The 25,711-nt window shown below is 39.7% G+C and overlaps 2 protein-coding genes across 2 annotated transcripts in view; one reads left to right on the top strand and one right to left on the bottom strand.

Annotated features, from left to right (window-relative positions):
- phkb (phosphorylase kinase, beta) overlaps window positions 1-675 on the bottom strand; it is a 104,286-nt gene extending 103,611 nt beyond the window's left edge. The window contains exon 1 of the mRNA XM_087180247.1: window positions 559-675. Within this exon, the coding sequence (XP_087036373.1) occupies window positions 559-622 (64 nt within the window). The 5' untranslated portion in view covers window positions 623-675. The remainder of the gene's footprint in view (window positions 1-558) is intronic.
- Window positions 676-1,151: 476 nt separating this feature from the next.
- Window positions 1,152-25,711, top strand: part of itfg1 (integrin alpha FG-GAP repeat containing 1) — a 145,723-nt gene continuing 121,163 nt past the window's right edge. The window contains exons 1-6 of the mRNA XM_023429726.2: window positions 1,152-1,382; window positions 1,702-1,786; window positions 2,022-2,161; window positions 3,129-3,186; window positions 3,656-3,733; window positions 3,832-3,926. Coding sequence (XP_023285494.1) covers window positions 1,205-1,382; window positions 1,702-1,786; window positions 2,022-2,161; window positions 3,129-3,186; window positions 3,656-3,733; window positions 3,832-3,926 — 634 coding nt within the window. The 5' untranslated portion in view covers window positions 1,152-1,204. The remainder of the gene's footprint in view (window positions 1,383-1,701; window positions 1,787-2,021; window positions 2,162-3,128; window positions 3,187-3,655; window positions 3,734-3,831; window positions 3,927-25,711) is intronic.

Here is a 25,711-nt window from a genome sequence, read left to right on the forward strand (position 1 = left end):
GTTAAAAATTACAGGTGGGATAGCTAGTTACATTTACAATGACACAATTATATAGATTTATACCCAAAAGGTCTGGAAAGACTAATTTATGGTGTTTTTCTCAGTTGTATCATTATGTAGAAGTTATGGTGTTCCTACATGTGGTGATATATAACATTTGCTGTGATGTTTCTATCCCTACATTTTATAACATCCTTTAATTTGTTATAATGAGATCACCAGATACCGGTGCAAGAAAAGCACAGCTTTCACAGGGCCTCTGGATAAAACTTACACCTCATGCAGCGCACACAGTAGGCTACAGTTAACTATGGGTGAGATATAACAGCGAAAGGAGACCTGTTGAGAAGTTCTTAAAAATAGCTCCTGAGCGCTGCACATTTACACCTCTGACCTTTCATGCTTGTACCGTCACTGCAGTGGACAAATTAAATGGACACATTAAGTCACATTTAACCCGGTATTCGGTGGCTTTACAAGCAGACAGTTTCACACAAGCGCTGGCACAAAACACACGGAAGGACACAGTAGGATGTCATGCAAAGTAAAAAGTCAGACCTGATCTTTTTGATCGGGCTTTGAATTCCAGGAGTTTCCAACCGACATCTGCCAGGCTCGCCATGTTTACACAGCCTCAAATTTGCCAGAACGTTAAAGGATTTCCGGGATCATCCTTCAAAATAAAACAAGCAGCATGGCTCCCGATCAACCATTGTTATGAACAACATAAATGTAAAAAATTGAAGTAGCCTTTTGGTAAGTCACTCATTACTGTTTAAGCAAATTTTCACGTCATATAAGATAGTATTATGGTCTTATATTCGATATAATGTGTTTACCTTACCTACTGCCCAGCTTGATAAATGTTGCGCATTTATGCTGAAAGTAAATTTCCGTCTTTTCCGACTTAGCTTAAGCTAACTCTCTTTAGCTTGATACAACTGCCAACTGTCAAACTACCCCGGAGTACGACACTAACGTAAACGAGGAAATGCAAATATCGCATTGTTTATTCTCATATCATTGCATTAGTCCCAAATCTTACCAATGAAATGAAAATAGCAGTACATATATCTGAATTTAAAATTGATATTTAACACAATACGTGATTTTTTTTTTAAAAAAAGCTGCTGTTTCACCCTGTCGTAAAGCAGAGTGCCGTATTGCAGTTGGTGTTGTTGTGAGGAGCTGAACGAGCAGAAGGATGTGGATATCCAAATCAAATATTTTTGCATTTCTGTTACTTTTTGTGATACAAAACAGCACATTTGCTCTTCAGGATGTAACGGCTGACCTTTTCGGTACCGAAAATTCCGGGACGGTGGCAGCGTTTGGAGATTTTAACTCGGATAAACAGACAGACATCTTCATCATCAGAGAACGTATGTTAATGCTTCAGTACTTTCTGTAGTGTTAGCTAATTAGCAAAGTACGTATTGTGTCATAAAATTACGTACGGTGGAATTGTAATGTAGGCATGTCCCGATAATAATGGATAGCATTGTGTATATATTGTGTATCATGTATTGTACATCACAACATCAGCTGTATAATTCCATGTATCTGTTAAGTGTGTTTAGCGTATGTTGCGGTGCTACAAGCTCTTTCCTGTATCGTTATGAAAAAGACTGAGCGGCTGTGGTGAAGATGAACTGAGCTTTAATGAATATAAATGCCTGTGTTGACTTCTTACTGTTCCAGAGTCTGAACTGCTGATATTCTTGGCTGACTCGAAACCACCTTACTTCAAGCCTAAAGTCCAAATCTCTAAACAAGTTTTGCCAAGGTAAATATGTTACAGTCAGTGCGTTTTCCCTTTCAGTTATAATGTGTAAATCCATATACCTATGATATGTGACATGCCATTTCATTATTTCTTTTTGTTCCGTTGTACTGAGGAAGTAACTGATGCCTCAGAGTGGTCATGTTTACTCTGTGGGAGGGAATGTTTTACATAAGAGCAGAGAAAAATCAGGAACGCCATGTGATGACTCTCATTTTAATGGACAATCTTCCCCCAGTTCCAGGGACACTATCATCACCAGTGTGGTTCCTGGAGACTATGATGGAGACTCTCAGATGGATGTCCTTCTTACAGCTGAGATCAACTCCAAGCCAGAAACAATTGTTTTCATCTTTTGGGGGAACAACCAGACATTAGGTACAGCTCCACCTTTTTAAGCAGATATGATTTGATCAGTCCCAGCATCCTCATTGTTGTTGTTATTTTCTTTTTTTCAGTGCCATAAATTATCGTACATATACTGTACTACGTAACAAACTGGGACTATGGTCACCTGTTTCTGTGTAGTGGAAGTAAAGTTGAGTTGATCATTTTCACAGTACACATTTCGACTTGTCACACAGGTGTAATTCATAACATAACTAACTGCTGCATTGTATTTCAGAAACTGCGGGCGTGGAGCCATCTTTATATTTATTAGTTCCACCATTTACTGCAACAACAACTTGGTTGTAGAGTCTGTTGTGGAGAATGTATATGAATCTGATTCATGTGGAAATGATAAAGATAAAACTACTTGTAAAGTATAAGATAGACAAACTTTTTAAAGTGAAGGGAAAAAAATCAGGTAATGCTGATGAAGTAATCAAATCTGGCAGTCAAATGAAAGAAACTCGTGTGGTTGCACTTTCAGTACAGCAAGCTCACCTTGTGTCTTTTGTGAATTAAACTCTTGCAAAGTAGACAAAGTGTTAATTTAGGCAGGTAGTTCAAAAGCATAAGTCTTTCTCAAATGCCCTCTTATTATCATTGGCCTTTTTCACAGGTAGGAAAAGCACTGGAATAAATACCATCAGTGATGGTGATGGCTGATTTCCATTTAGCTGTTTCAGTTCCGGGGGCTTGGTACTCTTACAATATCATGGCCTACTGGGACACTTGAATAGAATACAGCCTGTCTGACCTGTTATCATTCAGTATAGAGCAATAACCATAATCTAGGAAACAATAAAATTACTTTACAATATACTGGTACTATAATGTGGTGTAAAGTGATATATTTTTTTGGATATTTACTGTTTAGCCTGATTTGAGCAGTCCACAGATTTTCTTTGGTGTGTTTTTGTCAGACCAAGCATTACTGACTTCTATGCATCTTCTGTAGATATGGGTGGTTGGCTCATGCTGAACAAGACCTTTACAGATCAACCCCTTGTTATGGAGTAAGTATCCATCTGAATGGTTTTCACATAAACTCTAGATATTTTTCTTATACTGATGTTTATGGAAAAAATAATGATTCCTTATATTTAGTTTTGCTAGATTTGTATGTTTCCAATCAAACATTTTGAAATATTGTTTGATGTCAAAACACATGTATGATTTGTATATCTAACCTCAGATAAGATTAGGATATACAGTTATCAGTTTATTAGGCACACCAGTGTAATCAAATGAAAACTATATTTGAAACGCCTCAATATGATGCAGTCCAGTACAACAACATTACTGAGTATGGCCTTAAAAACGACTATAGAGTTGGGTCTACATCTGTCAACACAAAACTCAACACAGTAAAGGATTTACTGCAGGGCTATAGCATTAGTTTGTACAATATTTATCTAATAAACTGTTAACTCAAGTTTTAATGATATGTGTTGATTTAATTTCAATTTTAAAAAATTCCCACAGTTTCAATGGGGACATGATCCCAGATATTTTTGGAGTCACCGACGGGAAAACCACTGAAGTCTGCTATCTCACCAACAGGTAATGTAATTCTCAACCTCACTTGCAATTTGCTGTTTATTTCTTTCACTCTCAGCTTTTAAATCCTGCTGTTGCCTCGTGGTTTTTCTTTTCTTTAGAATTCCAGTTTGGCGGAATGCACTGAGTTCACCTGTCAACATGCGCATCCCTCATTCCAATGCTTTCATTGACCTCAACATGGACTTCACCGCTGGTAAGTCAGTGATGTTTTAGCAATGTTCATACATGAGAAAAATATGTAAATTCTTTGGAGGGTTTTCAGAGCAGACAGCATACTCTGCGGAGGAATTGTTATCAAATCTTTGCATTTTCCTGCAACATACAGTATGTATATTTTTACAATTGTAACTACACCTTATTTTAGATTTGACAAAAAACTCATACTTTTTTAAACACCAGATTTCATAGCCTAAGTGGTCATGTAACCTGGTGAACGTGTGGGTTTGTGTGCGAAGATAATTAGATAATTGGAGGCAGGCAAATTGGAGGCTAAATTTGAGGTGATGTGACACGAGGTGATCAAGAGTTTTTTTGTTTTCTTTTATTCTGTTCTCCTGTTTCTTACTCTTGAGTAAAGGGGCCCTTTTACATGAGTCTATGTGACAAATTACACTCAAAAACTCTAGGAAATGAGTCAGACTTCCTGCTTAATATCTATCAAAGTGTTTTGAAATGTTTTTTTTATTTTTATTTTTTTATTTTTTTTAAGTTATTTTTTCGGGCTTTTTGTGCCTTTATTGATAGTGCAATAGAGAGAGACAGGAAATGGGGAGGCAGAGAGAGGGGGAATGACATGCAGTTTTCTATATTAGGACCATGGTGAGCATACAGAAAGACCCTGTTTAAAACACTAACACAAAGCATCTTCCCTACTATTGCCTTGGCTCATGAATTTCATTTAATGTTTTTGATATTTTGTGGGTATTTCCTAACACTGAACCTGTGAGTGATCACAGCCACAGAAAATACAAACATGCTTAACTCCGATCAGACCCCACTGTCGGCTGTGTACCTCACATTCTTGAGTGCACATTGAGTCATGTGCCATTGATTCTCTACAACTGAGACATTAATCCATACCACATTCTTTTATTTTGTGGCTTATTCCTCCTCTATGGGCTTTCAGTGTTTCCCTACATGGATCAATAAGTATTAATGTGTTAGGAGAGAAACAAGTACAAAACACAATTGAGTCCTGCACTGAGTTACAAGAAGCTGAAATGGAACAAAGAGCAGCCATTGCTGAAATGACATGTCCTTTGGGGTACTAGCATCTTGGGAGGCGGTTTTTGAAAAAGCTTGTAATTCTGCACATTTAATTACATGCTATTCCCTATGGAATAGCATGCCTTTGGCAGATTTGGTATTTTTGATCATACATGTCTGTATCCTCTAAAAAGCTACATACCATGAAGTCTCAAGTGTAATCTGCAATGTCATAACAACGTACAACTTGAAGCTAAAACACTGTTCATGGCCTGAACATGCTTTTTTTAAATTTCACATCATACTGCTTTACAGTAGTTCCACTGGTTCTGAACTTGAAATGTCCACCCTCATAGGTGCAATCACATGTCTTAGTATTAATGCACTCGTTGGACAGCTGGCTGGAGGTACACGTATTGAAATAGGCTGGTCATACCTAATAACACATCACACTTTAAATAACTCCAGGAATGGATCAAACATCGCTGCATCAAAGTAGACTAACCCATAGTAGTTGCACGGCTCTTTTCCACGATAAGAACTTAATGAACTTTAACGTGAAGCTTCTCAGAACCTGAACTTTTAAGAACCTGTAAGGTTTTGGTTCTTTGGTTATTTATTTAAATAAAATATTTGGCTGTTTAACTTTGCTAGTTTAGATTATTAAAAACTTGCAAATTAGTAAAAAGAATAAACACAAAAATCTGTGTGAAAAACACAAATTTCAGTCCAAAAACACTGTTAACAATTTATTTATTTGTTTGTTTGTTTTTGTCTATTTTAGTGGGACTGTGGTGTGTAGTTAACAGTTCATTTGCAGTTTCTTCACGATTTCCTCTGAATTTTCTATTACCTGAAGCATTTTCTGAGCTGTCTGTAACAGCAACAAGAAGACCCTGCTTACTGTGGATTGTAGTGATGAGTGTCCTCTTCTAGCTGAAAGCAAAACTTCTCGGTGCAATGAAAACATAAAATCTATGTCATCTGCTTTCTGATTTTTCGTTGAAAAAAATCCACCAAATTTTCTGATTCTGCCTGTTCTTGTAACAGAAATCTGATAGGATGTAGAAGTGGTGAAGGTGTAAATGTCACACAAAGGCACAAATTCACAGACATTGCTTCCTGAAGAACATTCCACAAAGGTTCCCCTGAGGAAACTCTAAATAAGAGACCAAATCATATATTTAATGCCAATGCCAAATTTAATGTCAATTTTCAGGTTGACTAAGAGAGAACGGAATTGCCATTTTCTTCACCAGTGAATGGAGAAATCACCCCATTCTTGTTTTACAGCATCTCACTCCTGTCCTGCCCAGTAAGTGTTGCGCTGTCACTTAGACTTATGGGAGGATTTTTTTCCCTTTGGAAACTAATCCTCGTGTTTAAGGTAATCAGAGAGGATTTAGTCATGTCATGCTCACTGCAGGTATCTTTTTGTGCCATGTGGTTTTATTCCCAGGGCTGTCACAGTTTAACCAGAGCAGATTTTAATTCATATTTAATCTGTTTAGGGATTATCACAATGTCAATAAACTTGCACTTTTTGTGGCAGATGTAAAAAAAAAAAAAATCCTGGTGACAATATTTTAGTGTTTTGTGGTTTGTTTTAAAAGTGATTGGATTGTGTTGAGGGTCATTGGTTTTTACTGCTTTATCAAGTGTACTACAACTCATCAGAGTGATGGCCTGCACATCAGCTTTCTTCTTTCACTTCCTCAATAGGCTCTGCACAGCCTGCCTCTGCTCTAGGAAATCACCTCTGACTTCTTTTCCCCTGCCCATGTATACACACACACACACACACACACACACACAAACAAACTCACACAAACACATAAAAACAGTGATGAATAAATCATTGTGACTTCTTAAGTGCATTCATGTACATTCAGTTTGCTGTGTGTGAATGTGCTGCAGGAAACAACAGAGTGTGAGGAGGAGAACCGGCTGTACATCTGGTGGATGTCAGACCCTGGCTGCCACTGACTGTGTGGGCATGCAGATGGAGGCAGCGAGAGAGAGAGAGAGAAAGAGGAAAGTAGGCAGTCAGTGAAGAAGAAATAAAGCTGAGCGGGAGAGGATGAATGACTGGATGAATGGAAGAAAAGGATGGATGGAAAGATAAAGGACAGAGGAAGGGTGGGAGGGGTATGAGCAAGGCGTTGGGCGAGTCTTCAGCACAGCTCAGCTCACTGTCTGCTATGACCACCTGCTCCTCTAAGCGGTGCCGGATGGAGCATCACTGTGTGTCTTAAGCAGGGAAAGACAATCTGGGTCCTGCTAGTTAGCCAGTTTAAGATATAGAGTTGGAAGCTTGTGGTGATGGGACTCATCAGCAGTCACTCATGTTTTTAAGGATTTGTGTTTCACCATAGCAAAATTAATAAGGGCATTGGGTTTCCCAAATGCCTCTCAGTATAATACAGTACACCGCAACCTACTGTAGAGCTTCCAAATGACCTTATAGACCTCAGGCAGTGCCTCAGTCTTAACTAAAACTAAACATGATAAGCTTTCAAGGTTATACTAATCACATACATGTTGTATTGTAATGCACAGGGTGTAGCTATAGCAGGTGTGCTTAATAAACTGGCAACCTTGTATAGTCTAAAAACACTTAGAAAGAAAGCCCTGTATATAACAATGTAACTGTTTACAACAAATATCAGCAATGCTGTTTCACAGATACTTTCTTGATTGTGTGTAGTCTTCCAGTGTTTGTTTCGGCTGAAGTTACACTGCATATAAGACGTCTCTAGTCACGTAATTCTGTCGCTTATAGCAATTAAATATGCCTTAAAGTTGTGTTATATTAATGAGTATGTGAGAGTATGAATGCACATTAATCTTAATTTATCTTTATTGAGACACGCAGAATTAAGTTAGTGTGGAAAATGCAAATTTCATAAACATGGAAAAATTTGAAAGTTTAAAAAGTTATATGAATTACACAGAGCCCTCAAAAGATATATCTGACAGAGGCATGTGGGACTAAATGTGTCTGTGTATTAATACAATTCAAGGTTTTTTTTCACTTTTTTGGCACTTTGGGTAATGGTGGAATAACAAATCCAAATAGAGCAGTTCTTGATGAAAGGGCCTAACTAGATCCATTCATCAACAGTGAATCACAGGACAACGTAATGTAACTCATGAAAACACAAGGTAGGCACAAAACAAATTGAGAAAACACTAATCATTAGTATTTGTAATGGAAATACCATAAATGGAGACAGCCCTTAAGTGGGATACCTTACCTTTCATGTTTTTAAGCAGCGTTTTTATGTTGAGAAGCCCTAAGTGTCCCCACTTCCACCTGCCAGTACAGTAATACCAGGAGGTATTTTGTTAGTGTGGTCCAAGGAGGATGAGGGCTGTTTCAGGGCTGTGTCACGACTCCAATCTCAGTCCCCAGTGTCATAGCTGTAAACAGTAGTGTATTGGCTGACCTCACTACATCAGCACTGCCAATGAAAGAAAGTCTGGAATTGTGTTCTGGCTGGTGTCAAGGCCTCATTTACCCCGCTTATTAGACTCTCCAGCCAACCCACCTGGTGGCGACATACAGCATATGGCTCATAATCTCTTTTGTTACTATCATCCTCCTCCAGCCAGTGTCTCGAACAGCAGCGCATTCATAACAGCTTTGTGTTGGTGCTGTTTTGTTTCCCAGCTATTTGGTGTTTGTCCTCTCACACAGAGGGATTTCAGGTCTCTTTAAGGAAGTTCCAGCTCATTCTGTGACTTTTGTGCTTCAGGCAAAAATAAATTACACAGTGTCAGGAGTTGTGGAACAGATAAAACATCATTTACATTTAAGAAAAGTTTAGGAGTTTAGGCTTGCAGTCCTTCCCACCGATCCACTGGGATGTTTCTCTGTAAGAGTAAACCATGCCTTAAACCTCTTTGCTGGTTATGGTTAGCACCTAGAAACATGCGTGTTGCCATATATTGCTATCCTTTCTTTGCACCACAAAAGCAAAGACATCATTAAGCATTGAATTGGCTTTGTAGATGTAGTTGCTCTGTTCTGGTTACTTTTCACCACAGTGACAACTAATTAGCAGGACAGCTTTTGCAGGACAGCCAGGAGGTTCAGGTTTATACAATAGTCGACTGATGTGAGCAGGTGCCTCAATAATCCTCAAAGCTTCTGTAATCATCAAAGCCAAATGACCACTGGAGATGCCCTTATTTTTTGAACGGTATACGCCGGGAATATTAGTATTAGATATGTCTCTGGTATAGGATAAGTAACCCGCAGGGACCCTATCACTTCATGCCAATTCAGTAAGAGCACCGCTGGGCTGGAAGCTATCAGGAAGCATGATAAGAACTTGTTTGAGGGAAAAGGTAGTAATTGCAAAGTAATTATAGATTCCATTTTGGGCAAAACATTCACAAAGACAGCAAAACTGGCATAAGAATCCATTGCTAGGCAACGGGTATGGTAATGCTCTGTGCAGCATCCAATTAAACTAGCTCTGTGTCGAAGTGGCTTGTTGATTGTCTGACTAATAATGCAGTGATGGTGGGGGGAAGAGAACAGATTTGCCACCTAACAAGGGTGGCCAAGAAGAGGAATTGATTATACAGGGATTAAGTTTACATTTGGATGGCAGAATGAGGCATTTTTAATAGCCATTTTGGTAATCGGGGCATCACAGAGAGAGACATTCACCCAGTGAGGAAGGACATTGCAGGCATTTTAAATAATAGTAATAGCAATTCGCTTCTATAATAATAATGATTGTAATGATGTTTTATTACCTCGCCTGGAGCTCTTATATGTGAGGCTAGTTCAGAGTTAAATTGAATGATGTGCAACCATCAAAATCAGCACTTCAACAAACAGGCTCATAAATATCAGCCCCATTAGACAGACAGCCTGATTCACTGCCTCAAAGCATTCCTGTGCTGATAGAGTAAGAGTCATCTTCATATAACTCTACCACATACTTGTATAGAAGTATTATAAAAGAAACAGATATATCAATGATGGTTTTCACATTGTGATTAACTACACCCAAAATAAATTATGGTTAAGGAGATCTTGATTAACTGTCAGCCTGTCTGATTCTAATAGCCTGACAAACTTAAAAGTTAAGTTTCCCCATCCACACAAATGGGCAAGGATTTGAAAAGCTCAGTTTTCAGTGGAGGAAAAAACTGGCATAGTGTGGATAGAAGGCCAAAACAAAACAGAATTAATTTGGGCTTATTTTCAAGAATCTAAACAACTGTCTTTTCAGTCTACACATTCCAAAACAGAGAAAAACATCTCCCAGTGCTAAAGCCTCGGCACCCACAGCCACATGTAACCTATATCTTCATTAGCAATTGCACAGTTGCATTCACTGCTGCTCCTCAGGTTTTAATTTCCCCATTTTATAGCGATTTGGAGTGAGCTCACAGGCGTGTAAGGAGGGCCTGGTGCGATGCGCTAGCCCTTTGAGGTGTGTTGTTTGTAACATCTCTGCCTCCAGGAAAGTTGGCGCAACGTCAAATGGGGAGAGACGCTGTGTTTATTTTGGTAAGCACAAGTGTTTTTGCAGATAAATGAGTAATAGGAATAAATGAAGCAGAGCATTTACTCTCTGATATCCATAGCAGTGTGACTATAGCCTGAGGTTGTACTGTCTCCCCATGTTCTGTCCAAAATAAATTCCCTTGTCTAGAAGAAAATACATGGACATGTACAAAGGGCAGTTGTAAATACTGAGTCACTTCTGTGACTGTGTGTGTCTACTAAAGTATTTTTGAAGAAATAGACATATAATATTTTGCCAGTGTCATCCTGCCCTCCCAATCCCAAACTTGTTCATATATAATAAAATATGTATTTTTACACATGCGGTGTGACTCTATGGATGATGGTCAGTTGGTCTGTGCACCATAAATTTTTGGTGCAGACACAAATGTGTCAACAACTGTTTTTTTTTTTGTTTTTTTTTTAACAGACATTCATGTACCCCATAGGATGAACCCTACTGACTTTGACTCAAACCCCATCATGCTATGATTTTTGGATTTTTAAGGGAAATATTTTGGCATTTACAAAATCGATTTGACTTAAAATTTGGTCAAGATGTTCTCTAATACCCAGAGGATGATTGTCGCCACCAGTAGGTTAACATTTTCACTTATCCAGTAAAATGTCTCAACATCTAGCTGATGGATGATGGACTGGCTCCAAATTTGCTATCGATAATCATGATTCCCAGAGGATGACTCGTTTGCAAATGTTGGCATACCAATAAACTAAATTAAGATGGTGAACATGGTACCTGCCAGACATCAGCATGTTGCATTGTGAGCATGTTAGTATGCTGACGTTAGCATTAGCCTTTTTTGGAAATTCTAGCCTCACAGAGCCACTAGCATGGCTGTAGACTCTTAGTCTTGCTATGGCATTGTTTACCTTTACTCATAAAGTATAAAGAGCAGTATAGAGCAACAGAATGTATGCTGAATTAAACAGTGTGAGATGGGTACTTAAGGTTACTGGTTGGATTTCAGCCTTTGATGTTGTGGTTGCACCATTGACCTCCAGAACACCAACACATGCCATTTTTTCTTTTACATTTTTACCAAAGACACAAACACGGTCGTCTTGATAATCGCTGTTAACCCAGTCTGCTGTGTCAGGTTTTTTTTGTGTTTATTCTGGTGCAAAGCCAACTGTGTTGTTATAACAGTCTTAATATGTGATCTACATTTTGTAAATTTAATTACTTTACACAAATAGACACACACAGACATATCAGTATAGTCAGTGCTAATACAATGTACGTTATTCCTGATGTTGGCACACTCCACTGATCCACGTACTGTATTCACACATACTTTGTTCCAGGCAATGGAAATAAGCTTTCCTATGCTTGTTACAGTAGTGAAGAATTTTATATTTACACACACATACACACACACACACACATACACACACACGCGCAGCATAAAGAAAGTGCAAAATAGGATGGAAAGTGTGTATATGTGTGGATGAGAGAGGGTTTGGCCATAATCCTCCCCACAGCTACTGCACCTACGTTGTTCCCTGTAATGGTTTTAGGAGATTATTTCTTCTGGGAATAGCATAGCTCCATTCTCTGCTTCTGTGTTTTGCCATGTTTGTGAATGAGCCATTTTGATAGATCAGGGTGGAAGTCACTCACTGTAGAGTAGGCCTACATATTGGCTTAGAGACGGATTTATTCTGCAGAGCCTTTCACTTTGTTGCTGGCCTGGATACTGCATTTTATCTGAGCAGGTGTGTGTGTGTGTGTGTGTGTGTGTGTGTGTGTGTGTGTGTGTGTGTGTGTGTGTGTGTGTGTGTCTGGTGGTTATGTGAAAAGGAGGGTGGTGGGTGTGCCCATCAGAACTAGCATCAGGGTGTAAATTACAGTTTATTGATGTTCCTGTAAGTGTTTGTGTGAGTATTGGTTGTGCATATGGGCATGTCTGAGCTCCCATCAGTGTGTAAGCAGTATGTAATGGGGCGGGCTTGTGTGCATGGTTGTGGTATTGAGTGTGAATCTTCATATAAACCAATGCGGTTGCCATGACATTGATAGACGGCATTCATTCTTTATTGAAAGTGTTGTGACAAAGTTACCAAGCCAGCCATGTTGTAGCCTCTGGGAAGAAATCTCAGTAAGAGAAAAGAATCTCTTAAGAGAATCTTTCAAGCCTCTCAGCTTCTGTCAGACATTTTAACTGAGAGGGGGAAATTGACTGTCAGATTTCACTGCATTAACAAGTGAAGTGTGTGTGATGGCACAGCTTACCCTGGCTGTTCTCTCTCAGCCGACAAGGTAGCAGTACAAATGTATATTTTTAAAGGTTTTCTTCTGTTCCCTCTTTCGACACTGTAGTAAATCGTCTCTGTGGGCTTTGGGCAAGTTTGGAAAAGCTCGTTTCACAGTCCGCTGGTTCCTTGCTAGAATAGGAACAGGGCCACATATCAATGGAGGTAGCCAGTGAAGATTTGGCTCCAACCCCACACAGTCCCGTCTGTCCCACACCTCTGAAAGGGACACTCTGACATTGTGCATTTTGCCACAAATATTAAGAAACATACGGAAAAGTTGTGCTCTCATGTAAAGGAACATTACAAACATTTAATCAATACGAATTTTCAGCAACACACAGATTATAAATGTATTAATTTAATATTGCCATCAGTGCTGTAACACCTGTCTTAGCGAAATGACTCTTCAGAATGCTATAATAATTAAGATTATATTAGAAACACCACAATCAAACAATTTCAGTATCTTCATCGTCATTGGTTGGCTGTATTTTCTAACTCTTTTAATGGTTTTACTGATAACTTTGAAGCTTTGCATGGACTGATGTCCAGTTATTTTTCCTCTCTGTTTATTCCTTGTGAGCCCTTGTTCTTTTCAGCCTTTGTTCTTCAGGCAGACACCTCCTAGCTATTCCCGCATTGTTGTGAGAGGCTAATGGTGACCAAGCTTTTGCTGTCAGGGCTGCACAGCTTTGGCATGACCTTCCTGAGGATCCCAGCCTTACAAAATTAGTATCATATTTTAAGCATTAACACAAAGTTTTATGTAGAGGTCTGCACAGGGCAGTCTAACCCAAAGATACAAGAGACCTGCAGCAGGTGCTTGCAATATGGGTTCTTTATCCAAGGCTGTCGTGCTGTAATACAAGGTCATGGTGCAGGCTGGATAGCCTCCTGTTCGTGTGCTGTAGCTCACCACACTAACGAAATGTATATTCCATGTATCCCTGTTGCCTCTTATACTTATATTGTTTTTCTTGTTTACTTATGAGTAGGGCTGGGCGATATGGCCAAAACTGTTATCACGATAAAAATTTCCATATCAATCGATATCGATATTTATCACGATAAATGCCACATTGTTATTTCTTTGAGGTTTAAAGGCTGATTTTTGCTCCTTAGTAAAAGTTGAAGAAACCTGACGGTCAATTGAGGTTTTAAACTGTTCTATTTAATCAGAACATGATAAACGCTTGCCAAACAGCAGAACATTTAAAAACTCTGAGGTACAAACATTCAAAATAAATTAAAAAAAAAAGATATATACATGATTAAAATCAAAATCCTTTCAGTCATTTTTACTCAACAAAGAAAATAAAAAATTAAGTTTTGCAGTGTAATACAGCACACATGAAACATGGCTGAGACTAAAAAATAGACAAATAAGATTTGCACTGGGTACTGGCCTGGCTCTCATCAAGGGTTCACTAATACTCGTTTGGTCCTGTAATTTCTTACTTTCTGCTTTCTAACGGCTGATATTGTTTGAAATGATGAAACAGGTTTGTGGTGTTGCCTGTCTTTGATGGTACATGTCTCTGGCACAGTTTGCAATGCACATTAGTTCTGCTTCTGTGTCGCTCATTTCGCTTTATTTGCTTACTCCGCTCCAACTTCAAGCCCGTCAGCCACTGCGTGCGTCTGTAAATAATATCACATGCTGGCCTGCATTTATACCTCTCACTGTGCATCCTAGCTTGCGCCATGCAGACCTCTATTCCTGCGACATCATTGACCATTCTTGATTCAGTTTTGGACGTGCTATAAGCATGGAAATTAATTATATCAAACATTTACTGAACATTTTTAATGTTTCTATAGAGGAAAATAATTTCACGATAATTATTGCTATCGTTTTATCGCCCAGCCCTACTTATGACTTATATCTCTCAGTATTGTCACAGTCGTACTTTCACAGTTTTGTTAAGATTTTTTTCCAACATTGTACTCGGTTGCAATTATTCTCAAGTGTTGCACAAAGCACAAAGCTGAGAACTATGACTTTATTTACACCTGTTATTAAAATGCGTCTCGTAACCAGATTTCATAGGATTTTAACCTGTTCACATTTACACCTGGTATTGTCCAGTGTCCACAATGACATCTGATGGATGCCCGATCGCTCTGTCCACCTCAGGTCACACCCTTCTCTCATTTGCCTGTTCTTGGTGTCAATGAGACAGCTCTTAACAGAGCCTATTATACAGACCATTGAATATTGAATTATTTTTTTGTATCAGCTGCTGTGATCACTGGAAATTTTAAAGATTTGGCTAATTATGTGACTGAATGTCCAGCTTGTATCGTTGTGTGTTCACACTACATGTAATTTCTGTTTTCGTAGCATTAAAGCAGCAGCAGATTTCAATAGATTGAACTTAAGGGTCTGCATATTTTCAGAATAACCTTATTGCCTCGCGCCTCTCTGCTCTATGCTTGCTGTGAGGGAGGCAACCCCCCAATGTCTGTTGGAGGCAAAGTATCTGTTTCACTGGTGACGGCTGTGACATTTGCTTCAGAATGCCAAAGGCCCTCCTTCTGTCCAAGTGAAGCATGGATCAGTCCAAGGGTTAGAGTTGTAGCGAGCAAATCGATGCAAACAGACGAACACAGAGGGCTTGACTGATAGGCTGCAGTATGGCTTATAGCAGGGCTATGGACAAATATACACAAGTCACTCACAAACACAGCAAATGCACGTGAACATACATTGTGCTTTCATCCTTCTCATTTTGCCTCATTACTGTGAGCCTCACTCAGACTCCATCACACACACAACAACATAAACACACTCAAAGTGGACATTTGTTCTTCAACCCTTAAAAACAGAGCAAAGAGATCAGTCGGCATGGCGGCCTTCCCTGAGCCCATCTCTCCAGCAACCCCGAGGGGATAGAGCCTGCAACTGTATGTCTGCATGTGTGCGTATTTTAGCATTTGTATGTGTGTGTGTATGTGTGTGTCTTTGACAGTCGACGGGGGATAGGAGTAACAGCTTGTTTGCTGAGTAACAGGCTAACAAATAACCTGCTCAGGGGCATTAGAGACATGAAGAAAAGAGAGGCCGAGAGTAAGCCCTGTCTGTCTCTCACTCTCTCTTTTTTTTTCTATCACTTTATTGCAGTGTTTCTCTACCGCTTTCTTTTTTTTCCCCTCATTTCTCCCGGTTCCTCTGTCCATCCTCTTATGTTTAACTTTTACATTTTTTATTTTTTCAGCAAAATTTCACTTAATGTTACCGTACCAACACACACACACACACACACACAACCTTAATGGCTTGGAGAGTGGTGATGATGAGTGAGCTGACAGTACACATGCACAAACACACACAGCATAGCTTATCTGACATTAATGCTGCAGCCATGTTGCCGGCTGTCAGATCCACTCTGCACTGCAGCCTGGATAAACCGCTGCTACTGCTGCTCTAAGGTCTTTTACAGGTACAAGGATGGGGGTGTAATGCTGCTGCTGCTGCTGTTACTGGCCTCAGATTGCCTTTCTAGACTAAAGAAAGAATGGACAGGGGCTGGATATTGTAGTGTAAGGGAGGAGTAGGCAGTAGAAGGTTTTAGGAAAAAGAAGGAGAGAGAAGAAGTTTAAATAGGAGGCAAGTTGTCTTTATATTTTTATATATATATATATATTTTTTTTTAATAAATCACTAAGTCTTTCTTTTCTGTTTTTTCATCCTTATTCCAAGAAATGAATGCCATCTTCTGGCATGCACAAAATGAATGGGCAGTGGAGGTGCATTGTTAGTATGTTCGTTTACTGTATATATTATGTCTGATATGTACAAAAATTACAAAATCCTCACTCGCTGCTGTGCAGATTACACAGAGAAGCACAGGACTACAAAAACAGTTTCAAAAACGTTTAGAAAGGACTTAGAAGTCTGAGAGATCCTCTCTTAATATATCACCTCACCGCCCTTACCTCTGTATGGCACAGTGCAAGGAAGCAGCTGAGGGGATGGACAACAGAGAAGCCAGGAAGAGAGACGAGTTCAGTTAAGAAAGAGTCATTCAGTCATCCAATTCCATTATATAGTCTCAGCACCATCCACTGCAATGGGATCAACAATCGTGGCTTTCTCCACTAGCAGTTAGGTCCTCTCTCATCTTCACAACTATCTTCACTCTTATGTTGCCATGCAGCCACTGCAGAAAGTAGCATGCACAGTGTCTTCAGAAAGTATTCCCTCCACTGTTTAAACACTTTATTGTGTTTTAGAATTCATTTTGAATTGATAGGATTTCCATCAACCTACATTAAATATTCCACAATGACAAAGTGCTTTAGAAATTTTTTCAAATCAAGAACTGAATCTTTCATTATACAAATGAGTATAATAAGTATGCACGTCCTTAATGCAGCAATTACAGTCTTTACAAACTTTGCACACCTGGATTTGGCGAGTTTATCCCATTCTTCTTGGCAGCTCCTCTCAAGGTCCATCAAATTAGATGGGAAGCATCTGTGAACTGCCGTCTTCAGGCAGATGTTCTACAGGGTTAAAGTCAGAGCTTTGACTGGACCACTCAAAGGTACTTGTACCAAAGCCAATCCAACATTGTCTTGGCTATATGCTGAAAGGTGAACCAGCGCCCCAGTCTCAGGTTGTTTGCACTCTGGCGCAGGTTTTTCTTCAAGTGTTTGGCTTCATTCATCCTTCCTTCAATAATTACCAGTCTCCCTGTCCCTGATGCGGAGATGCGGCCTAAACAAGGCCTGGCAGCTCCATGAATGCACACTAGCACTTTTAATAAACTGCTAATTGGGAGCTCACAAGCGCAGTCTGGCAGAGTAAAATGACTGCTCATTTTGATGAACATCGATGAGGCTTGCAGTTTCGACACTGCTGAGAGCAATGGTCACATGGAAAGGATGGTGTGTGTGTGGGATAGTATAGCATAGTGTGTACACTGTACACAGGTGTGTGTGTGTGTGTGTGTGTGTGTGTGTGTGTGTGTGTGTGTGTGTGTGTGTGTGTGTAGTGGCAAGCATGAGAGTAACAGGGAACTAGTGGACAGAGTAGTTAGCTAAAACTCAACACCATCTCTCTCCCTTCTCTTTTCTTCCTGCGTCGCCCTCTGCTCTTTTACACAATTTGGGTTTGCAGTTTCATTGTTCTTTAACAATCTGTTTCCTTATGGAAGAACATCACAGGACACTGTGGAGAACAGGAATTTGCAGTTAGTAAATCACCACATCGACGTAAAAATCACACTAGTTGTAAGTTAACAGAAAAAATGAATGTCACATTTTAAAGGTCACATATTTTACACTTTTACTGTTTTATATTTAAGTGTTGATGCATAAGTAGATATTTACGGTATGTGGTTTTAAGAACCAAAGACCATCTCATTGTAGTTTTACATCTCCTCTCTCAAGCTTCTCTCTGGAGCTCTACTATCAACAGGTTAGTGAGCCAATCAGAAGCGAGGAGGCTCTGAATCTCTCCTCTGATTGGCTGACTTTTTTCTGAGTGATCAAATAAGAATATAGCAGATTTCAGCTAAACACTCGGAAGTGGGAAGTAGAGTGGGTCCAGGTGGGCTGGGCTTGGGTCATGGCTGAGAGCGGTGACTGCTTTGTTGTGACATCACAAAGTTGCAGCAGTCCTGATTGCTGATTTTAAGGCTCAGTTTCTGAATACAGGCTGTGTGCATTTCTCTGTGGACTGAGGCTTTGATACTTTCACAGTATTAATATAGAACCTAGACCTGCTTTAAAATCAAACTACACATGGACATCTACCTTTATACAATATGGGACCTTTAAGGATGTTGTCATGTTTGGTGACATTTTACTGAAAACTGAAACGATCAATGAGAGACTTAATTAGGCTCTTAAAAGGCAGAACCCATAAATGTTTTGACCATTTAGATTAGAGTTAAATTGAACTGTATATTGAAGAGTGTGAATCATAGGTGTTCTGAGTGTCTGTCACCAGAATACATTTGAAGATGTAGGCCTGGTTTTCTTACTGCAAATTTCTTATATTATGCCCTCATACACCAAAATTAGTGAATATAAGCAGATATTTTAAACGCAGGGAAATCCACTAAAAAGGTGATTGACTCACTTAACACTGCCAGACGTGTTTGCCTTTCTGTTTGGAAGGGACACACACACACACACACACACAACTGCAAGGAGCAATGTCATCACATGCAGTTACAGAGCACACACACAGACGCAGATTCAAAGAGTGAGCTGCTAGCTGTCGTGCAGAATGGTAAAATTGATCCGTTGTGCGGGTTAGCGCTCCTGTAAATATCGGAGCTTCTGTGAGAGATGCTTTGATTGGTGATTGTGTGTTTTAAAAAGTTATTTTGGTTCTGCACTCACAGTTGCATCCCCGAGCGCAGCACACTGTCAGCGAAAGGTGTAGCCGTGATGTTTTTGGTTTAACAGCACCATGCTGGGCAGGTGGAAGGTCTGTTTACAGTGTTTGTGCTTTGAAAGATGTCATGGCATGGAAAAGGGTAGAAAATTAGTGTGTTCACCTTGGTGTTGTGTTAACATAACCCCACCTGATTGAAGCCGGCGCCAATAAATATTTTGGTGGTGTGGCTGCCCTTTCGTTGGGTCGCAAATTGTGCCTATAATGCGCTCATCCACTTATACCGTGGTACAGACCTGTGACTGTTCTCAGCTCTCTCTGCTTCTGGGTCACAACACTTCTTGATCCATAGCAATGATGCTACTGTCCTGGGCTACACAGTATGGCAGATAAGGGGGGTACACGTGTGCAGAGAGAAGAAGATAGAGGGAAGGTGATAGGGAGACAAAGCAAGGAGATAGTAAAGGCTCTCGCCTACTGCTGTCTATTCTCCTCAGTGTCAGAGTTCTCCTTCCCTGCTGTGGCTTAGCACCCGCCTAGCATCACCCTATCTGTTTATACAGAGGCTAATAGGAAGCCTGGTCTTTATCCCCACACTGCGGCTCAACATAATGGAATAGAGAGACATAATGCTGCTTGAGTCAAACAGTCAGTGGAGGCCTATAAATTGCTTCCAATCCCCTTAACAAATCTGATGGAGAGGCTATGAATAACTCAAGGAGTGCTCATCTCCCCACGCTCTTCTTCTTCCTCTTCTTCTTCTTCTCTTCTCTTCTCTTCTCTTCTCTTCTCTTCTCTTCTCTTCTCTTCTCAAAAGCAGTCTAAGCATGAGTATCAACTTGAATTAACTTGCTTTGCCTCACTGTTTTAATTAGGAAGTGCCAGCTTATATTTACAAGACTGATCTATTGCAAGTTCAGCTTGAAGATCCCAAAAAGACATCTTATGCTTGCAGCAAAACCAGGCACTGTGATGGAAAGTATGGAAAAAATTAGTTTCCCTATGAATTCTGTTTTTGGATAAGGATAACATAGACTTTATTCAATCTCATGATATGAAGTGACTTGTTGAAATAACTTGACCCTGATGGAGAGCACCCTTCATTTAATTTCCCCTTTATTTCTTGAGGAAGTTCTGTCTGTCTGTCATTCTCTCCCATCTAAATCATGTCCCAACAGTTGATTGAAACTGGGTTATGAAAATGTTGAGCTCTGATATTTTTGCTTTACATTAGAAGCCCTTAGTACCAGGAGGAGAAAAGAAACTGACTAGATTTCTTCCACTGGGTGTTGGTAGAATGCAATGAGTGTTATGTGTGAAAATCTATTAGCCCGTTTCCACTGCATGGTACCAGGTCAACTCCATTCAACTGCACTCGCCTTTTTTTTTTGGTTTTCCATCAGGCAAAAGTTTTGGATAGTACCACTCACTGTAGCCTGTTACATTTCTGTTACATTTCCCGCAAAATCACACCGTGGTCAACTGAGGAGGTGAGGAGGCAGATGTATCACTGTTTGGTATCCCTTCGGTATACTCCATTGTTCATGTGTGTGTCTTGTTGAAGATGATGTCACAATGGCTTTGTGCATCTTCTCTATAGTAACAACATCGCGTTGAGGGGGTACTAGTGCAGTGGAAAAAGAAGCACCTGGTACCAAAAGCAAGTAGAGTCGAATAGATTCGAGTAGAGTTACTATGCGGTGGAAAAGCGCTAAATATGGGACGCTATATACATAGCTTAGTTTGAACATGAAAATGTTCCTTTCCAACTGAATGTTAGACAGATCAAAGACACTAACGTTTAAACTTAAATTTCTTTTGTTACTACAACAAGAGCACAATGTCTGCTGAAGACAACATCACTTAACATATATAATGACTACTGAAATGGTTGATGAATGATCTATGAATTGTTAACTAGTTGATATTATATGATCACACATCAAATACATCATGCTATCTTTTCAAAGATACAAAATAAAACCGAAAGCAGCTCTGTTTCAGGTCTCTTACGGCCACCTTGTGGGTTTCCCATCAATTTTTTCATCTTCCCAAGTCCATGAGCGTGCACATGGACAAATAGATAACACTTTATTAATCCCAATGGGAAATTACCCTGTGGGGACATCCATGTGTTGGCCGAAATTTGAAACTTTGTTTGTTCAACCAAATCCAATAAACAAAGGGAGCTCTTATTTGTTGGGTCAGGGGTTCGTCATCCTGTTTTCTATTGCGCATGTGTGGATTTGGATTGCATACACATACCCCCGATTGTAGTACGTACAGAAGTGCGGGTGCTGTTTGCGTGGAAGTCCGCAGCTGTCCACGTCTGTCCAAGAGTATGATCAAGGCTTTGCTTTCAGTCAGTAGTGTCTATTTCTCCCATATTACCTGAATTCAGTGCTGTGACAGAGTTGTAGTGTAGCACACCCACCTTTCCCAGTTAATATCAAGCTCATCTGTGTCCTAATAGAAACAGCATAGAACCGATCAAACATGTGTGCAGCATGCTGATATTTGTCCTAATAGAAACAGCACAGAGACTCACAGTATTTCCCCAGTTGTGCAGCGTGCTGGTCTGTGCTTTGCAGTTCACCTTGTTGTGCTATTTGTGTTAATGTACTTGAACAGTGGCAGTTGTTGCTCTTAACATCCTATTATTAGCAATAGTCACACTTGCAATTATTGTGTTAGTGTGAAAGGACTGGCTGATTGTAGATGATTAGCTGGATCGCAACCCAATGACAAAGAAATTCACATGCAGATGCACACACAGAAATTTCAATAATGTGCTGAAATCAGCCATGCAGTGTGAGGGTGGGTGTTCATGGGTTTATGCAGGCTGCTCATCATGTACTTGTTCATGTGGGTGTGACTGTGTGATTTTTGAAGTGTCATTGTAGGAAAGAGACAGTTTAACAAAACTAAAAAAAAAAAAAATCTGAAAGTGCAGAGCAGGGGAACATAGAAAAGTAATCAAGTGATTATAGATTGCCTCTCTTGCAATTAAAGGATTAGCATGCTTTTGCTTTGTAGTGATTTGTTTTTTTAACCCTGTTATATGTATTCAGACGCACCTTGAAAACTGGATGGCCTTAGCATCTGGTATCAGTCGCTTTCTTCCTCTCAGTCTCCCTCTGCCATGTGTTTTTCCAATGCCCAGCCTTCTCAGTTAGCATGTCTTTAATTATCCGGCAACATGACATACCACTTAGAGCTCTGAATCCCTGTTGCTGTTATGCAACCCCACCCACCCACACACAAACACATTTATATACCTCAATTATGTATGCATCTTCCCCAGAGTATGACAGCTCTATTAGCTTATGCTTTAAATGTGTGTATGCACTTATAATGCAGCGGGCCAGATCAGTGGTGTCGCTTGATCGTTTTAGGTTTGGATGTCTGTAGAATACTTGTTGTTAATGTAAAGATAATAAAAGAAACTCAGTGTATGACACAGCATCCAAAACAAATGTAATAGCCAGTTCTGTTTTTCCAGGCTCAGAGACATTGTTTTATGTGTTTTTAAATTTGTATCTGAAATTACCGGTAGCAGCATAATAAACATCCCCAAGTGAAAACAGTTTCCTCAAATATAGACACATGTCAAAACACAGTTACAAGACCAGATCAAAACCTAGTATATGGATGGACCATGTATGGTCAGTGGCAAAAATGAGGACATAGTTCAAAGTGGTTGTGGAACCGCTGTAAACAACTACTTTCAATGGAAAGTTGCTAAATGTTGTTAGATGGCATAATATGCTTTGATATCATTGCGTCATATTTGCATTCTGTCAGTTTCAGCCCTTTTAAATGTTTGCTTCTTTCCTACTGTCTGTCCTGTTCTCATTTACATGTTTTTCGGTTTTTGTTGTCGGACAACGGCCTAAGCATGAAATAGTGACTGAAACACGGCCCACTACCAGTTAACATGTAGTCACATCCATGTCATTTCCAAGCTTCTAAAATCCTGATTGTATAACTGTGATACCGTCTGATAAAATCACCAAACACATGAAATAAAGACAGAGACTGTGCTGTGATTTCAGCTATATAGTAAAATGATCACTCAGAGGGAAAGGAAGAAACAACAGAAATGATTTCTTATTTTGTGCTTCTCACTTGTGGGGCATTAGTAGTGACCTTCTTCTATAGAAAGAAGCCAAAAAGCATTGAAAATACAAGGAATCTAAGCAGTAGGTACATTCTTAATAGTAAATGAGTGAACAAAGAAACTAAGAACAAGAATTTAGTACAGAATCAAGAGCAAATACACAGAACATTTAAAATAGGAACAAAAATAATTATTTTAAAGTGTCAAATGGACATGATGTTGATATGCTTTCCAGGGACACTATGCACTGATCAGAGCACAACCTACACATTCCACTCAGAGACATTGGTAGGAAGGATTCCAAATCACACCTTCAGAATAATCAGTACAATTCTAAATTCAAATCCTATTCACACTGGTGGCAAAAGAAATACAGCTGAGATGGGGCTTCTGTTGCTGCAATTTTGTTATTTTTGTCAAGAGGCTGGTAGCAGCTTTTTGGACTAATGGAAGTGTGGACCTAGCCCTAAAATTATGCAAATTAAATCGTATCAAAGGAATATTTTGGAAAAAACAATCAGGCCTATAAAGCCTATGTTTCAAGCCATGTTGGCAGTTCACAACATTACAGCTGTGTTCCTGCTTGTCTTTTTCTACTGAGCCATGAGGTTATAGGATTAGCTGGCTTTGATGGTTGTGTTGGTCAGCACCAATCATACAGGTCTAACAGGATTACTGGTGGCTCGTTATGATACAGGGACAGCCACAGTGCCTGCTTTAGGTTACTGTGTGACCTCACAATCACCTCTTGAAAAAAGGTCCAGTATTTCCTACCGTCACTTTCATCGCTGTGTAACAGTTTTGTTGCAGGATGGGAAATTGTAGGGAGATTTTGCCTACTGTTTCAGTAGGGGATTGAGTGTGGGGACTGGGTGACCTGGTTTGAACTATGTTGGACCATGTTGTTTTCTTGATACTGAAAAAGTACATGAATCTCCATTAGTGAGACCTTAGCACCCATCCAAATGTGTCCTAAGGTAATATAACTTGGCTTGGCTCAGTCTTGAAAGAATACTCCAGCTGTCAGACTCATAGTTGACACCAAAGATGAAGATAAAAATCGTTGCAACAGAAACGGAGATATTGTCTTTTTTTCCCAAGCATTCTCCTCCCTTTCAAAACCTGGCGTGTTTATTACTCACAATGCAACTCGACCACTGTTGGTTCCGTCAAAGATTCATGTGGAATGCTAGTAGCAGCTTAATTGACCCTCAATCAGAAATGAGGAGTGGGTTACAGAGGTCTGGTTACCTGGTATCTGTTTTCTAACTCCACATCCCCAGAGTTTGTTCACTTTCACACTTAGGCTTCAATGCCAGCTGACCCTGCATCACCTGAGGCAGGTTTTCAGACTTCACACAGAGCCTTCTGGGGCTCCAATAGGCTTAATACCCTTTTTCAAATAATGCAGTAGCACTCTCCAATACCTGTAAACAGACTTTGATGTGTAAAATTGGTGGAGTACCCCTTTAACTGAGACGATGCCCCCTGTGGTGCTAGCAGGCTGCTCCCCCAATCCCTCGGTGGCAGTTCCCAAAGGCTACGTCCGCAAAACTACGTTTTAGTTTTACACCTCTTTTGCTACATTTGATACAGTCCATACTACTGCTGGGATTTTGAGTCCCTAAAACAGAGACTTTTGTGTTGTAGTCTGGGTGGGCAGAAATTAGAGACCTTTGGAAACGATGACCTAGACACCCACAGTCGCTCCCTGATTGGGTCTTACCAGCCTTGACTACCAGTGGTGAATGCAACATGTTTAACAAATTGCAAGCGTTGACCTTGTTGTCTATGCTTGCAGCTGTTGTGCAGTAAAATTCATTTTTAACCCTACAACTGTCTTTGCTGTTCCTCCTTCGTAGTATTTTGCAACTAACCAACTGCAGAGTGGACAATCCGCCTCCAGTTTTAGCCGGTATGCGCATGCCCAATGTACATGAACGGTCATATAAATGCATTATAAGGTGTGATAGTATGGATGGAGATCATTTCTGATACAAAGCTAAAATTGAAAACGTAGTAATGTGGATGTAGCCAAAGACTATGCTTTGTAGAGACCTGACAAGGCACTCAGCAGTTTTTAAATCAGTCAGCTGGGTCAGTTTGGATGATTTGTGGTGTAGTGTTTTTAGTAAAAGACACATATTTCCGAACTTGCTAAAAATCTTATTTACATCTTTAACTGGCTTCTCCTCCTGAGCAACGGCAGCTCCGACTCTTGAGTGTCATAGCAGTAAGAGCAAGCCACTCTACCGAACTGACAGAAAAAAAACATTACTTTTTGGAAACAAAAATACAATCTAAAGTGTCAGTAAGTTTTCCAGAAAATTGAATTCAAACATTGAGCAAAAATAGTTGAATATTTTTATATGTTTATGAATGAGGATTTTTCGGATGACTGAAAAAGTGTCCAAGAATAACAAGGATATAAATATGACTGTAGTTGTGTGCTAATTTGAAACTGAAATGAAACCAGGGTAAAGCAGGGCAAAA

Source organism: Seriola lalandi, unplaced genomic scaffold (genome assembly GCF_002814215.2).
Source record: "Seriola lalandi dorsalis isolate HSWRI2012SDOR001 ecotype SW California unplaced genomic scaffold, Sedor1 jcf7180002054898, whole genome shotgun sequence".
NCBI lineage: Eukaryota > Metazoa > Chordata > Actinopteri > Carangiformes > Carangidae > Seriola > Seriola lalandi.